This window comes from Dromaius novaehollandiae, chromosome 23, assembly GCF_036370855.1.
Source record: "Dromaius novaehollandiae isolate bDroNov1 chromosome 23, bDroNov1.hap1, whole genome shotgun sequence".
NCBI classification, from domain to species: domain Eukaryota; kingdom Metazoa; phylum Chordata; class Aves; order Casuariiformes; family Dromaiidae; genus Dromaius; species Dromaius novaehollandiae.
The window spans coordinates 6,523,506-6,540,425 of record NC_088120.1 but is presented as its reverse complement, the minus strand read 5'-3'; the positions used below and the strand labels follow the sequence as shown (position 1 = coordinate 6,540,425).

Genomic DNA, 16,920 nt, shown 5'->3' with positions numbered 1-16,920 from the left:
ACAGCGAACCGAGACCTCACCGCTCTCCCACTGAACCTATTCCTGGGTTCCTACCGCTCCGACAACGGCAGCAAACTGACCACCAGAAAAGGGACTTTCTGGTGGCAACACGCATGGAAACCAGCTGCTCTTCGCAGAGCCACGCTCCCCCCCGCCCCAAAGCATCCTTAATGCAAGACTACGAGTCGAGTCACTACCTCATGGCATCGAGATAACATTTAATAGCCCCATCAGGCTTACGTGCTCTGGTCAAGCAAACTTCCTGGTGGGCTGGGCGAGGGGGCCCACCCCAAACCTCCCTGCCACCCACCCTGGCCCCGCTGAAATAAAGTGCCGCAGGGGCTGCCAGGGCACCCCTTGCCCTGTGTCCCCATCTCAGCCTGGGTTCGGGTTCAAGTGAGGCTTCCTCCGCAAAAGACACCGGGAGAAGGGCTTGTAAGGCAAGGCCAAGGGCATCCACTGAGAACCCGGTCGAGGAATGGGAGCAGCTGCCCCTGGGGAGAAGAGGACGTCCCCCCTCGCATGGAGTCTTGCCCAAGGAGCAGCAGGTCGGGGCCTCGTTCGCCGGCAAAGGGACCTCCCTCCAGCACCGCAACGTCCACTTCGACGAGGAGCAATCCAAAACCCGTGCCCAGCAACCCCCAAAGCGACGTGGTGAAGAGACCACGAGGGCTGGGAGAGGCAGGGTGGGAGGAGAACGGTGTCGGTGCTCTGCCGGAGTCAGACCCGCGAGCCCTGCTCGATCCCCACCTGCCACGAGCTGGGCCTGGCCTCGTCCCCGCTCTGCTGCTCCGTTGGGTCCAGCAGCCGGTCGGAGGACTCGCCCGTGCTCTCCAGTTTGGCGTAACCTACCAGGCTGAGGTGGTCGAGCCGCGGCCAGCTCCGGTTTTTGCGGTCCTTGATGGGAGCCACCAGCAGCACCCCAGGCCTGCCCAGGTCCAGGGACTGGGAGTGTCCCGGGTTGTGGGGCTGCAGGTCCGGGCTGAGCGCCTTCCCAGCGCCCTCGGAGGGCAGGGGCGTCTCCGCAGCGGCGGGGACGGGGCAGCTGCCGTCTATGTCGATGACAACATGGCTGCCCTGGTGGCCCTGTCCTCCTGGGGAGACCCCGCTGCTGTGGGAGAGAAGAGCCCGAGAAGGTCTCCGCGCTTCCTCGGCGGGGCTCCCCTCTGCCTCCTCGCCAGCCCCCCCGGACACGGCCGCGGTCTCCAGCAGACGGTTGTTCAGCTTGATGACGGGGAGCGCCAGGGTGTTGACGGCAGAAGAAACGAGGGATTCGGCCCCGGGGCTGAAGGAGAGGTTGAGGTTTCCCTCCGCAGAGCCGCCACAGCCCGAGCGGACGCTGAGGAGGGAAACGGAGGGGGAGACGCCTCGGTGGTGCAGGAGCTGGGCCGTGGTCTGCAGCCGGTTGGGGCCGTAGCAGTCAGCCCACTTGCTCCCGGGGCCGGGGCACGACTGGAGGACCCCGGAGGTGGGATCCACCTCGTAGCAGCCCTCCACGCACTCAGCGCTGGCCTTCAGCGCGGGCTGGCCGGCCCTCCTCTGGCAGAACTTGTCCTCCGTGCCGGCCGCCTCGGGGAGGCCCGCGGTCATGGCGTAGAGGCCCTTCTGCATCAGCAGGCGGGTCTCCGTGTCCCTGTTCTCGTAGAGCATGGTGTTGGCGCAGATGAAGATGAAGAGCCCGATGCCCATGATGACGGGGCCGATGAGCTTGAGCTTCTCGCTGTGCGGGAAGTGGCGAGCGTGAGCCACCTCCTTCCTCACGTCCCCGGGGCTGCTGACGTTCCCCGAGCCAGCCCCGGCCCCGGCCCGGTGAGGCCAGTAGCCCACCACGGCGATGGTCATGCCCACCAAGACCACGGAGATGCCCACCATGACGAAGACGCCCGACGGCGAGCGCATGCGGAGCTGCCCCTTCACGGCCACCTCCGGCGGTGGCTTGCGTCTCCGCCGACGCCTGCGTCGCCGCGACGGGGCGGCCGGAGCCGGCGGCTTGTTTTCCACGGCGTCCTGGCTCCTCATGGGGCCGTTGGCTTCGGCGCGCTCGGCAGTCATCGCCTCCGTGTCACCGGCCCTTCCTGCAGCGTGGGGAGGAGGGAGAAGGGGGAGGAGGGAAACGCAAAGAGGAGGCATCACTAGCAGGTCCGGAGGGTCACGTCCTGGGACAGTGCTGGCGGCAGGGGAGCAAACCGAGGGGACCAAAATGACAAAATGGGCCACAGAGACTTAGGACACGTGCAGAAGGGCCGGCCAGGCTCTGGCCACGCAAGGACCCGGAGCTCACCCCACGTGTCCTGGCTCAAGGAGCCCCAAACGCCGGCCAGCTCGGCGGGACACCCCTAGGGACGGTGCTGTTCATTACCCCACCTCATTTACACCTGGGAAACGGAGGCACGGAGACAGGCAGCCACGGAGTGACGCCGATCATCATGCCACCAAGACAAGGGAGATGCCCACCACGACGAAGGCCTCGATGGCGAGCGCATGCCAACGACAAAGCAAGCGAGCTCAGAAATGCTGCTGGAACATCACCCCCCACGTCACGGAGCAGAAAACACCGTAAAAACACAATATTCCAGCCACAGCCTCCCAGGGCTGCAACGGGGGGGTCCTTATTTCGGGTCAGAGAGACCGGCCCGCCTGGACCGTCCCCAAACCCTGCACGGGGTGACGGATGGGGACGCGCGGCGACGGTCGGACAGGAGAACCGCAGCGTGGACGCGGTCCAAAGCAGGCTACGTGAGGGGGGTCACCGCTCCGCTAAATCAAACGGGTTTGTGCGAGCAGCCCGCCGGCACCGCGATTCAGTGATTAAAAGCCGGAAAACAGATCTGATTAGGAACCAACCGGCACGCAAGGCAGGCAAGGACGGGGGCCAGCGACCAGTCTAATTTCACTCTCCAAGATGAATGAAGCGCCAAGCGCCAGCAAACAGCATTGCCAATGGGAGGAAAATGAGATACCGAGTTTTTTTTTTTCCCTGTCTTAATCATATAAGGTGTTATTAGCATCACAGGGAAGGAATTAAAGATATGAGTTTCAGGATGACAGCATGTTCCCGGCTCAAGGCTGTCAAGCTGTGACAATTTGAATGAGGGAGATTTAAATTAAAAAAAAGCCAAAACCCCAAACAAAACCCCCAAACCCACAGCCCACCGCTGGGTGCCGGTTTCAAAGGTTTCTTTGGAACAAGGCGATAATCTCGCACTGCAAGGGGAGGCTACGATAAACATCACTATAGAAGCAACCCAACGCGATGGTCACCCTTGAGTTAAAAACTGAGTTTTTGCTTTGTTTTGCAAAACATTTTGCTACTAAGGGAAACAACCAGGCAATCTAACACTTCCTAAAGGCTGTATTTCTTTCCCCTCCAAATACCCTTATTTAGATGATGTTCCCAGCTTTCCTTAATCACCATCTTAGATGCAACCTAAATGTTATATTAAACCCTTTAAATGCCATGCTGGCAACTTAGGTATTAAAAAATAAGAAGAATCCCTAAAGCCCAGGAGCTTTGCAAAGGTTCTTTGATGCCAACTGCAGCTGCTGGGGGGGGGTGAAGGTATAAACCCCTCCGGGGCGCACGGTCCCTTCCCCAAAGCTGTGACAAACACACGCAATGGACAGGTCCTGGTTTTGGGGACAAGCTTTGATGGTGCCTCTTTAAACCTAATTCCATGCCCATCTCGTTTAGCTTCCCCTGAGACCCCTCCGCTCCCCCCACGGAGCCGGCACAGCCGGCAGCTGCTTTCCGAAGCCTCTAGTAGTGCGGGGCATCACCCCGGCTCGCGGCCCCGAGGGGCTGCCGTCGGGTCCGGCCCGCCGGGCACCTGGCTCGTGCCATGCCTGGCCGTCATTCCCACGCTCTGCGGGAATGTGTGGTTTTCCATGAGGTCAGGAGTGCTGCTTTGGGAAACGGGGGTTATTAAAAAGCGCCTTGGCAGAAGGGAAAGCGGCAGTGTGCTGCGGATGCAGCGGATGCTGCGGATGCTGAAGATACAGCGGATGCTGAGGATACAGCGGATGCTGCGGACGGATGCTGCCCACTCCCTGGCCTCCCGACCCGGACCATGTGCTGGCACACGTGGTCCCGACTCCGCAGGCTGAGCCTGAAACAACCTCATTTTCCCCCTCTGGGCAGCAGGATCCTCTTTCCCCTGGCCGCCTGCCAGCGCAGGATGGGAAGGGAGGATGAGGAGAGGCGGGCGGAGGACAGCTAACCCCCCCAAGGGCTGGCTGAGCCTTCGGCCTCACCATCCTCGGGGATGCCCATTCAGAAACCCTTCGTGCAACCAGGGAATCCCCTTCAGCCTCTCCTGCCACCTCGAAACCACGGCAAAAACCCCGCTGCTGCCTCCCAGCCCTCTGCCATGCTCCTGCCCCCGGTGCCTCTCCCCTTATCTCCCGGAGCCCGATAGCTGCGTGCTTTCAGAAGTTGGAGCGTTTAATTGCTCGTCGCTGGAGATGGTTGTTCCCAGAGTTCAAAACCATTATTTTTATTAATAGAATCCCCAAGGTTATATAAACGCTTAAAAAAAAAAAAAAAAAAAACAGCATCGCTGTCAAACTCTAAAACTCGCAGACCCCCAACGCTCACGCGAACCGACGGATGCGATATTTTCTCAGCATCGCTAAAAATTGCTAAGCAGGGAGGCAGGGCCCGGGGTCCCGCCGGGGCAGGAGCATCGCCGTGCCGGCCTGTGGCCCCACTGCCGTCCTCCCTCCGTGTTTCCCCGGCCCCAACGCCTCCCGCTCGGAGAAGCAGCCGTATAGAAATGTAAATGTCATTAGGAGCAGAGCGCGGGATGACGGCTCAGCTGCCAGGCTGCCAAGTTCAAAGTTAAGCTTCCAATCCCTGCAATAAGCCCGTCATTAAAATAAACACAAATATGCCCCTAATCCCCCCCAATAATGAAGGAGTATTGCCGGCCCCATCCTCTCCCGCCTCCCTCAGACTCGCCTAAAATGTGACACTAAGCCCCAGAGCATCTGACAAAGCCGGACCTGGGGCGTGGGGACGGGCCCCTCTGGGCTCCCGCTGGGTCCCCACATCCCTGGGGCCAAACGCAGCCTCCGCAGCCCGGACGCACGTGGCACTTTGCAGCCGACCTTTGCAGAAATATCATCCTGCGGAGGCACCGGAGAAGACGCGGGAAAATGCCTTGCAAAAGGGGCAAATGCCTTGCAAAAGCGACAAATGCCTTGCAAAAGCGACAAATGCCTTGCAAAAGGGGCAAGCATCTTGCAAGGTCTGGGCTGTTCCCTTCCTCTTTATCCCCCTTGCGAGCCGGCCGGCAACACCTCCGATGGGCTGCGAGAACAGCTTTCAGGAGTGAGGGAAAGGCCTTTGGTAGGGCGATCTGCAGGTTTGCGGGAAATCCCAGGCAAGCTGCCGGCCCTTTTTGGGGACGCTTCTGAGCTGCTGCTTCTGCTCGAGCTCCTCGGCCAGCCGCTCGCCGCCCCATCGTGTTCCTGCAGGGACCGAGCTGCAGTGCCAAGGGCAGGTGTATTTTCGGACTCCCGTTGCTGCCGTGGCGAGATCCGGCCCTCGCCTGCGTCCGTACTGCCCAAAGCGGCGGGAGCTCCCCGTCCCCAGGCCGCCTGCCCGAGCTGCAGGAAAGGCTTGGGAAGGGGATGGGAAAGGAGGCTGCAGCGCACCCGACCCAGCCCCATGCTGGAAAAATCCAGGATTTAGGTCACTTTCCAACTCCCACGATCCCGGCGCCCACCTGAGCGATTTTCCCCGAAACCTTCGCTCGGCAGCAAAGAGGGAGCAAACGCCCCGGGCCCCCGGGCTGAGCCGCGCTGCAGCCGCCCTCCCCGGCTCACCGCCCACCGCCGAAGGCAAAGGGAACGGGAATGACAGTCTGCCGGTTAAAAATAGCTCCCTTTCGGCATAACCTCCAACGCCGCCCCCGGCACAGGGGCAAGGAGGGAATCTCGGGGAGCGGGAGCAGCGCCGGCACGCGGGATCCCTGCTCCCTCCGCTGCCGGGCGGGAGCGGGAACGAGCGGGTCCCGCGAGTCCGAGGTCCTGCAGCGAGACGGGGTTTCCACCGCTGGCTACGGATTTAAGGTGAAAAAAGATAAAGCAGGAGAAAAAAGATAAAGCAGACAGGCAGCTTTCAGCAAAAGAAAAGCTTGTGCGATGGCTCAGCTCGCGTCGGCAGCTCTCGGCCCAAAGAGGCAAAGCCCCGTGCGGGCTCGGTCCCTGCACGTCAATCTGTGTCACGACCACGGTGACAGCAGCACGTTCCCTGACGCACTGACAAAATCCGTCTTTCCGGCGTCGGCTTTTGCTTAGGGCACCCGTTAATCAGTCGTAATTAATTTGGTTGCCTCGCACAAGCATCAGTGCTCAGCAGAGCTCGGGAAGGATCATCCCCCTTCACAGCGGGAACCACCAGCGCCTTGTGGTCCTGGGCTGAGGGTCCCGTGCCAGCTCCTCCCAACCCAGGTTTAGAAATGTTTCTACTCCAGGTTTTGCTGGAGAACAAGCGACTTGGGACGAGCCCACTTCTCTGCCAGTGGCCAGTGATGGCTCATCAGTTTGAAAAATCCCTAGTTTTCCTCCCTTCTTCTCCAGGACCTGCAGCAGTGGAGACCTCAGTTTCTCCCAGACAAGAGGATGGGACGATGAGACCTTTATACACGGACTCATCTGCCGTGACAGTCTAACAGTGTCAGCAACAGCACGTGGGGCTCCGGAGACAACCGTCCCTTCCACCTCCATGGCCAGCAGCAGTCCCTGACGGAGACTTCGCTCCACGCCAATCCGAACGGTGGAGAAGCCACTTGCTGGCTCTACCTACTTGGATCACACGTCCCAGCCAGCGGCCAGTGGACAGGAGCCACCAGGCTCAGCACCGTGGCTTGGAAATACAGTAAGGCACAGCGGCTTACAGGAGAAATGTGATGGTTTTGGGGGGAGAAACAGGTCTACTGCTTGGGGCAAGTCCTTTGCTTTCTGCCCAGCTCTGCTGCCGATCCACGCAGGGCCAGGAGGAGAGCTGGGCTCCCCCAGCAATGACCTCTCAGCTAGGATGAAGCCTGCAGACAGAGCAAAACTAGAGCAGACACGGAGCGATGGGTAGGTTAGATCCCACTGGCAGAGCGACCTAGAAGAGCAGCCCCAACTAAGACTGACCTAGAGGAGCAGCCCCAACTGCTGCTAGAGGAGCAGCCCCAACTAAGACTGACCTAGAAGGGCAGCCCCAGTTGCTCCTAGAGGAGCAGCCCCAACGAAGACTGACCTAGAAGGGCAGCCCCAACTGCTCCTAGAGGAGCAGACCCAACTAAGACTGACCTAGAGGAGCAGCCCCAACTGCTGCTAGAGGAGCAGCCCCAACTAAGACTGACCTAGAAGGGCAGCCCCAGTTGCTCCTAGAGGAGCAGCCCCAACGAAGACTGACCTAGAGGAGCAGCCCCAACTGCTGCTAGAGGAGCAGCCCCAACTAAGACTGACCTAGAGGAGCAGCCCCAACTGCTCCTAGAGGAGCAGCCCCAACTAAGACTGACCTAGAGGAGCAGCCCCAACTGCTCCTAGAGGAGCAGCCCCAACTAAGACTGACCTAGAGGAGCAGCCCCAGTTGCTCCTAGAGAAGCAGCCCCAACTAAGACTGACCTAGAGGAGCAGACCCAACTAAGAGTGACCTACAGGAGCAGAGCAGAAGGTCCTGGTGGGCAGAGCGGCCTCCCACCCCAGCAACGCGCTCGGCCGCGGGCGAGCCAGCAGCCCTGGGAGCAGCCTCATCCCTGCCGCTGCGGGACTGCTCCCTGCGCCCCGTTCACCTTGACTCCTCCAAGTGTCCCCTTCAAATCGGGGCCACCCGCTAAATTCCTTTCCACCCCGCAGGCAAAGAAAGTGTGTGCAAACACCCAACTGATTACTAATTACAGAGCCTGCCTTACCCAGATTTGCTCTGCTAATTAGACTAAGCTCTCCGGCTGGGAAATGAGCTCCGGTCACCCACAGCTAGGAGATCAAGCAACTTAGATGGTCACTTAACTCATGTCAGGCCCCTTAAAAGCAGTTTGCATTTCCTCATTGCTTGGGATGGTCCATTGTTCGCGGAGACAATAGAAACGCTGGCTGATGTTGTGTTTCTCCCCCAGGCTGATTCTGAAACCAGGACATCTGCATTGCTCAACTTTTTGATATGAACCAGATGCAAATAATTAATAACTCCGAATTTGAGATAATGCAGGCGTCTAAATTTAAACGGAGAACGGATTTCTAACATCAGCTTCATTCCTTCCTCGAAGGGGAAGGAGGGCCGGGGAGCACGGAGGGGTTTCCTAGCAAAAGTCCTACCTCTGGGAAGCCGCACAGGGCAACGGAGGTACCCGGGATGCAGGCGAGCACAGAACTAGCAAATCACCATGGCTAAGAAAAAGGGAAAGAGTTAAAAAAAAAAAGAATTCCGCAGGCTGGGATTTCCAGGGAATTAGCACCAAACTCTTTCTGAGTTTGGCACCTTCCCTCCTGCTCCTCTGAAAATCCCGGCCGGGGCGGAGGAAGGGAGCTGACTCCAGGGAGCTGCCAAGTCCGCGGCGCTCCCCGGCACGGACCGAGTTAGCTGGGGGGACGGATATGTGCGATCCACCTCCTCCCGCCGGGGGATGCATCCCTGGACAGGGCTTCCCAGACACATTCCCGGCCGGGCTTCCTCCGGTGTTTTAAGCCTCCCATCTCCCACACGGCTTGGCGTTGCTTCCCCCCCGGCTCCCCGCGTAGCGTCCCTAGGCCTCGGCCTTGGGCTGGGCGCTGCCCCCCGCCCCGGGACCCGCTCGCCTCCTGGCAGCACCCGGGACCCCCGAGGCCACCGAGCCCCTCCGGGCACCAGCCCAGGCTGCCGCCGGCCCCGTGGTTTCACGGAGCCTCCGAGTTCGGGAAAAGGATGCAAAGCAACCGGACCCACCTCGCAGGCGCCCCGGGTCTAGCCGCAGTCCGGCTCCCCCCCGGCACGGCGGCGGTCACCCATTTCGGCACGCGAAGGGCACAGGGAGAGGCCTCCCGCTCCCGAACTCCAGCAGCTCCGGGGGGGGGTCCCACCCCCTTCTCCTCCCGGCGCCCGAACCGAACCCGGCGCAGGGATGAGCCGCGGGACCGGCCCTCGCCCAAGCCCCTGCGAGGAGGCGCAGGGGACTGCAAAAAAGTGCTGGAAGCCGTGGCCACCGCAACGCCCGCCCTGCCGGCTCCGGGGGTCCAGCCGCGTGTGGGTGTGCGGCGGTGTGCCTGTGCGTGAGCGTGTGTGTGTGTGCATGAGTGTGTGCGTGTGTGTGTGCATGAGAGTGTGTGTGCATGAGTGTGTGTGCATGAGCGTGTGTGACTGTGCGTGAGCGTGTGTGTGTGCATGAGTGTGTGTGTGTGCATGAGAGTGTGTGTGTGTGCATGAGTGTGTGCATGAGTGTGTGCCTGTGCATGAGCGTGTGTGCATGAGTGTGTGCCTGTGCGTGAGCGTGTGTGTGTGTGCATGAGTGTGTGCATGAGTGTGTGCCTGTGCATGAGCGTGTGTGCATGAGTGTGTGCCTGTGCGTGAGCGTGTGTGTGTGTGCATGAGTGTGTGCGTGTGTGTGTGCATGAGAGTGTGTGTGCATGAGTGTGTGTGCATGAGCGTGTGTGACTGTGCGTGAGCGTGTGTGTGTGCATGAGTGTGTGTGTGTGCGTGAGTGTGTGTGTGTGTGCATGAGAGTGTGTGTGTGTGCATGAGTGTGTGCATGAGTGTGTGCCTGTGCATGAGCGTGTGTGCATGAGTGTGTGCCTGTGCGTGAGCGTGTGTGCACACTTGTGTCTGCTAGCTCCTGCCCGGTGTGCCTGCGGCTGTATGCAGCCGTCTGTGCGTGTGTAGCCACGTCCATAGTGTCCGTGTGTCTCCGCGTGTCTGGTGTCCGTGTGTGCATGTGTGTGCGTGTGCCGGTATCCATGTGCCCGGTGGTTGTGTGGCCGGTAGTGTGTGTGTGTGTGTGTGCATGCCCGGGGCTGTACTCTGTGTGCCTGTGTGTGTGTGTCCGTGTCCGTGTCCGTGTCCGTGTCCGTGTGCGTGTCCGTGCCCCGGCGCCCCCCGCCGCCGTCCCGCCCGCCCCAGCCCCGCTTACCGGCGGCCGCCGAGCCGTGCGCCTCCCGCCGGGGCCGGGACCGGAGCCGCAGCCGGAGCCGGGGCCGGGCCGCCGCCGCCTGCGCCGGGGCCGGCGGGCGCTGGGGGCCGCCGCGGCCGCGCGGGCCATGGAGAAGCGGCGCGAGCGGCGGCTCGGAGCCGCCCGGGACGGAGCGCGGGGCGGGCGGGAGGCGGCGGGGCCGCGCGGCCCTTCCCGGCCCTTCCCTTCCCTTCCCTTCCCTTCCCTTCCCTTCCCTTCCCTTCCCTTCCCTTCCCTTCCCTTCCCTTCCCTGCGCTCCGCTGCGCCGCGCCTCCCCTCCCCTCCCCGCCCCGCCGCCCCCCGCGGGCAGCGCCGAGAGGAGCCGGCTCCCTGCTCCCCCCCCGCGCCGGGCGGCAGAGGAGGAGCGCGGGGAGCGCAGCGGCCCCGGCCCCCCCCCCCCCCCGCGCCGTGGGAAAGTTGCCATCGCTTTCGGGAGGATCGATTTTATTATCGCGGCTTCGCCGGGGGATTTTCCAGCCTCTGAGCGGAGCGAGGGAGAAGGACGGGGCTTAATGCAGCCGGGTTTAGTCCGCCTTGGGCCCCCCCCGCCCCCCCCCCGCCCCGCTGCCGCTTACACCGTTACCCCGAGCTCCAGCAGCCCCGGGCGCAGGATGAGACCCGCCGCTCGCCCCGCAGATGCGCAGCGCTCGGGGGGCCCCTTCTCCCCGTCCCGCGTCCCGGCCGCGCAGCCTGCGGTGCACGGTCCCATCCCGGTTCCCGCAGCCGGGGCGGCCTGCGACGGTGCTGGCAACTCCCTTTCCTTCCCCTCTTCCAGCTGGAAAGTTGCAGGAGAGGAGGGATAAACGCACGATAACAAGTTAACTTCTGCAGCCGCGGCGTTTGGTAGCAGGCTCCCTCAGGCAGTGCTCAAAGCGGGCTGCAAAGGCTGCGCTTTCCCCTCCGGCCGGGGACAACGAAAAGCTTCCGAAAGAAGCGGGTTTTGAACATCCTTTTCTTCCCCTGAACGCGCTGAAGCCGCTCGGGTCGGAGCTGAGCATCGTCCCCTGTACGCGCACAACAACCGGCCGCGCTGCTCATCGCGGCTTTCCCGCACGTCCCGATGCACCGAGCGCCGCTGCTGGGCGATGCCGGGGGGGGCTGAGCCTCGGCAGGGCCCCCCGCCGCTGCCCCTCGGCAGGCGGAAGGTCTGTTTGTCGGGTGTTTAGTTAAAGAGGTGCTAGACCTCACGCCCAGCTCTGCGGCGTCGTGCCCAGCTCATCCCAGTGAGCCGGGAGAGCTGGCGAACGAGACTTCCCGGGGAGGAATTATATTCGACTTTGGCTTTTTACGCTGTTCAGCGACACATTCAGGTCTCCCTGCGCTGCCACCGGAGACCATCTGGGCTCCCCACGATCCAGGAGCAATTAATGCTTTGGAGGAAGGTGCGATTTCTGCTCCGGGGCCGTACCTGTGCCAGATGTAGCCAGCCAAAGACCCAGAGACGGACGTGGCAGGAGCTCAGCCGCCTTTGTCAGCACGTGTCCCCGCGGCGGGACGGGGACGGCATTCCCGCGGCCCGAGTGCAGCCGGACAAAGCACAGTCGCACTCGCACCATCGCCGCTTATTCGCTACGGAGGAACGGGCTCCAAAGCAGGTCACCAGCGCTGAGCCACCGGTGCCGGAGCTGGGCATCACGTCCCGAGGGCGTCCCTCTACCTTGGGTCTCCCGTTAACGGGATGAAGGGTGGTGGACGCGGGACTGGAGCCTGCCCGGAGGCGGGCGTGGGGGAGAGGACCCTCCGGTATGAGTTGGTCCTGCAGAGGAGGAAGAGCTCCGCAGGGTTCCTCCGCCGTGCCTGCAGCACCCAGACCACCGAGGCGGGGAGAAGATGTCGCAGTTGCCCTCTCGCCTCCTGCTTTTGCTCTTTGCCCAGTGTAGGATGAGCCCAGGATATACAGGGAGGAGAAAATGACCCCCCGGGGGCAGAAGTGCTGCTGGGAGAAAGAAGCAGGGACAGAGAGGGACAAGGGCAGAGGGGAGGCTCGGGAGCTGCTTGCAGGACAGGAGGTGCGTCGGACCGTGGGCTCAGGGCCCGTCCCGGAGCTTCGGGAGAGAGCGGGCAGCGCTCACTCCGTTGCAGAAACAGCAAAAGCCAGCCTGAAAGAAGAAAATCCACATCACTGGCTGCTTTTTAAAGAGAGAAACAAAAAATCTCCCGGTCCTGGGCACCTCCCTCTCGATCCGGGGGAGGGAGAGGAGTCCGAAGGCGCCTTTTCTAAGCTCTTGCGGCCGGCGATGCTGGCAAATCTCTGCTCTCTGCTGCCTCTTTTGGGGCTGGAGCCTGGATACCAGGAACGCTGTGGACCGAGGCGGGAGAAGGAGACAGCGGCTGATGGCAGCCAGGATCTTGGATCACGGAGAAGGAATGTTGTTGTGGAGCGGCTGGGAGCTCGGGGCGGGGATGACTCACGCCGGAGAACATCCAGCTGTCGGAGCGCGGACTCGGCCCCGGCTTGCCGAGGCTGCAGAAACCCTCCCCGTCGGCAGAGCCGGGAGAGAGGAGCCGCCGGATCCGCCTGGGATCCAGCAGGGAAGGGAGCCCAGGCCACGTCCCGGGCCCACAATCCTCGGCTCGGGGAAGGCGCAGGAGCATTCGGAGGCTGGAAGAGAGACGGTAAGGGTAACGGCAACTATCCGTGCGGTATTCCCGATGGTGAGGATAGGACAACGCTGGAAGGGAGCTGAGCCTCCATCTCTGGAGGCGTTTAAAGAACATGTTGGACAAACTTCTGCTGGGAAAGGCCTGATGCTGCACTAGGCCAGTGTCTTCCCAAAGAGCCTTCGAGCCGCATTTTCCGTGCCCGTCTGCTCCCGCAGCTGCCGTATCCCGCTTCCGAGGTGGCCCCGTTGCAGCGGCGAGCGAAGGGCTTTGAAAACACCCAGACTTGCCCTGCAAACTCTGCTACGAGTCACTGTGTAGATGCAAAATCCTTATCTGTCTGTCCTGGAAAAAGGAATTATCTCTCGCTTTTCCGTAAGAACTCGGAAAAGCCTCGCGTCTCGAGTCCTGGAAATGTCACCCGTTGTCATGAATAAGAAAAGCCGAACATTTTCACAGATTAATAAAAGTTAACCGAATTTGCAAAATGACTGTCAGAGCTGATCTAACGCATTTCAGAAGCTTTACGCTACATGACGCTCACCTTCCCAGGGATTCCTAATCCTGTTTTGCAAACTTTCCTTGCATCCTAGTCTCTACCCCTCTCACATCTGGCGGCAGGAGACAAGGCCGAATGCAAAACGCTCCTGCTCTGATTTACGGCCTCTCTTCTCCGCTGCCGTGTAAAGTCGTGTTTCCTCGCACGAGGAGGCCGGCAGGTTGCAGAGCCCCGTCCCACACGCGGTCCGAAGAATTACGCCTTCCGCACAAACAGCGACCAGGAACCGTCTTCCAGCTGAAGGGAAGACAACTCCGGGCCAAAACCTAGCTCTGCAAAGCCTTATGCAACCGAAGGGCCGCAAAAACACGTCCACGGGAGGATGCTCGGCAGAGAATATTTGGAAACGGTACCGCTGCCTGCTGCGTTTGCATCCCCGACGTTTCTGCAGGCCGCTGAGGGAGGAGGCCGGGGAGCGGGACGCTGCAGACCCGGCGGGACCGGCAAGCTCGGGGAGACGCGAGGAGCCGGGACTGCCGCGAGCCAAAAGTTGCTTTGACGTTTAGCTTCGCGCGCCGACGGCGCAGGGTTAGGACAAGCTGGGGGAGGAAATCTGCATCGGAGCTGGTTTTAATCTCGCTCTTTCGAGCAGAGCACGTCTGACCCGGTATGGATGGAAGAGGAAGCTGGAGGGAATAAGTAGGTACCACCTCCTCCGGGGCTGGCTCCGCGTGGGGGTTCGTGTCCTACTTTTAAGCAGTTGGGCATGTCCAACGGAGGGGTTTGTGCACTGGAAGAGATACAACCGGCTGCATGGACCTGCCCGGCTGGGCTGTCACCGACTGCAAATGTCGTTTCCTTGCTCACGGCGGGGGTGAAGATGCAGCTCCCCATCGCCCGGGGAGCACGTCGGTGGAAGCTGGGATGGGCCGTTGCATGGAGGTGCAATATTTGGCGATTGCCTTTTCGTTTAGAAATGAGCCATAAGGTTTCTGACTCCACTTACGTCTTGTAGGAAGGAAATTCTTGTTTTCGATGCTTCTTTCCAACCATCTCTCTCAGACCAAGCAGCAGCAGGGCAAAACTCCGGACAGGCTCCACTCTCACCGGAGGCAGATGGCTACAGCCGAATATCAAATGCAAAAATCAAAAATATGCAAAATCACGGCGGTGCAGGCGGGAGATCAGGGAACACATCTTCATTACAGCTCATCATACAAGAGAAATCCCAGGGGAAATGATCAGGCACCATGTTTAACACACGCAGAGGACATCTCATCTGCAGACCGCGCTGAATTAAATTGTGGACCTCATCGCTGTCAGGTCACAGACCCCCCGGCAGGCTCGAAAGGCGATGGCTCACGTTCGCGGAGCATTGCTCCAGCGGCAGCTAATGAGCGCAGTGAGTCAGGTGAAGCTTAGCGAAGCCTTTAAAGCACCCACTGGATGGGCAGAGTGCACCGAAAGGGATCGTCCTCGCCGTTCCCAATTCCCCCTCGCCGACGTGCCTGCAGCCCCGGGCCCCGGCCAGGAGCATCCCTTGGATCAGCACGTGAAGCCCGTGTTAATAAGCAAATGCATTTCCCAACCCCCCGAGTTAAATACGGGGTGCACCACTAGCAGCCTCATCACGATCGGTGGCCAGGGAGGGGTTGAATAAGGCTGGGATTCACCCCAGGGCACATTCGCATCCCTGGCAAGCCGGAGCAGAGCTTTTTTTGGTTTTTTTTTTTTTTTTTGGGGGGGGGGGGGTTGGCCATATGGCTTCACAGCTGGGAGGAAGTCCAACCAGTCCTTCCAAATTTCGTCTTTGCAATTGCTTCTGTTGAGTGAGGAGATCCAAAGGGAGAAGACGCTAGCGAGGGGATGCTCATTGGCATTGTCTTCCTTCCCTGTTTGAAAGGTCAGACGGGAAGGATGGGAATCCGGCGTGCCAGTTATTTCCAGGAAATTGTTATCCGGGCTGCGGCATCTCACTTTGCTTGACCTGAGAAGCAGCGGCCGGGAAGGGACCGGAGCGCGCTGGCTAGAGAGACGGAGCGAGGAGAAGCTGTTAAAGCTAATGGGCGGGAAGTGGCCATGAATAAATCAGAAGCGATTTTCCAGCCGTCAAAGCAGCAAGATCCCGAAATCCTGCAGCTGGGAGCAGCGGGGCCAAGAGGCGGAGGGGATTTCAAGACGATGTGTGTTCATTTTATGACAGGGACAATTTGCTGCCTTTACCCATCAGCACAGAAGTCAGGTCCCCGGGGACCCTCTGCTCTGCTCGTCCCACCGGGGCCGGGGCCACCCCGGGTACCGCAGTCTCATCGCACGGCCGTCGGACAGAGGCCGTTTGCTGGCTCGGGAGAGAGCAAATAGCGAGCAGGACTAATCCTTATTAACGCTGCTGAATTAATTAAGCCGAAGGGGCAGGTCGGCGGGGCTGGGTGCTTTTTTCCGTGCTGGCTTCGGTGCAGTGTGGCCGTCCCGTCCCTCCGGCACTGCCGGCACGAACGGCGGCTCGGCGAGGCCCTGCCCGGAGCAGGGAGGTGACACGGGGCAGGACTGCTGCTTAAAACCTGCCTTTCCGCAGATAAATCGGTCTCCCTCAAACTGTCCAGGCTGGCCTCAGTAATCCCAAATCCTTAGGCATTAGGCATTTAATCTCTCAGTTTATCATGCACCCTCTTGCCAGGGGTCTTAAATTAAAAGGGAAAGAGGGAAGGCAAAAAAGTCGAGCTGCTTCTCTTTGATTCGGTGCTGGTGGATAAAAAGTCTCTTTGCTGCTCCAAAACACGGCAAGGACATCGCTTCGCTTCGCGCGCATCCACAGCAGCCCTGGGCACGCGGTGCGCGCCGCGTCCCCTCGCCCCCGGCTCGTGAACCAGCATCCCTCTCCCCATCCGAGCGTTTCCAGGGGTGCTATGATTAATTTGGGGAGAGGATGCTGCTGCATCCGAGGAGGGAGGGGAGAAGCACCCAGCCCCGGCCGGAGGAGGAACCCCGTGTCGCTCCTCGGCCCGTCCCGGGCGCGAGCGATGGCCGGGCACTGTGCCAGGACCTCGGCCGGAGGCTCGCGAACATTTTTTCCATGATGCAGCCTGGGTTGGGGAGAGAGGCTGAGCCAGGACAAGCAGGTTTGTGCCTCTGATGTCTTCTCCTGGCTTGCAGGGCTGGACGAAGCCGGGGGCCTCTGCCCCGGCGGGCGCTGGGGACCGCAGGGGAGGTGGCGGGGGGCAGAGGTGGTGGGGACCCGCTCCCGAGCCCTGCGCTTGCCTATTTATCATCGGCAAAATGGAAATCTTTTCATTGGATCCCCCTGACCCTCTCGAGACGTAACAGGGGAATGAATGTATTTTGACCGCAGCTGGAATATCTGTTAGCAGCAGGTTCGCACCTCCAACATACTGTTTTCCGTGAAGATAAAAGCAGTCAGACCCACAGCTGATGGGACACAAGAAAAAGCCGGTCAAGAGAAGCTGCTCCCTCCGGAAAGGGCTTTTATGTGGCGGAGCTGCAGGTGGGGCAAGGACCAGCTCCAAGGAGGAAGAGTTGCCTGGAGAGTTGGGAGCAGCCACGGGACGCCCGCCTGCGTGCCGCGGTTGTGCCGACGGCCAGGAGCACCTGCCGCCTTTGCTCCCTCACCAGCCTTTCTGGCCAGCGCAGCTAGCGGGAACTCGTTCCACGATGTGTCATCCCAAAGAA

At 60.8% G+C, this 16,920-nt stretch overlaps 1 protein-coding gene across 3 annotated transcripts in view; it reads right to left on the bottom strand.

Annotated features, from left to right (window-relative positions):
* Positions 1 to 201: 201 nt before the first annotated feature.
* Positions 202 to 16,920, bottom strand: part of TMEM200B (transmembrane protein 200B) — a 29,336-nt gene continuing 12,617 nt past the window's right edge. Inside the window, exons 1-2 of one of the 3 annotated variants that reach the window (XM_064524949.1) lie at positions 10,095 to 10,418; positions 202 to 2,075 (exon numbers count right to left, since the gene is read on the bottom strand). In XM_064524949.1, the coding sequence (XP_064381019.1) occupies positions 721 to 2,052 (1,332 nt within the window). In that variant the 5' untranslated portion in view covers positions 2,053 to 2,075; positions 10,095 to 10,418 and the 3' untranslated portion in view covers positions 202 to 720. Of the gene's footprint in view, positions 2,076 to 8,917; positions 9,023 to 10,094; positions 10,419 to 16,920 lie in introns of those variants that run through there. The other 2 variants (XM_026096655.2, XM_026096656.2) reach the window with 2 other exon arrangements.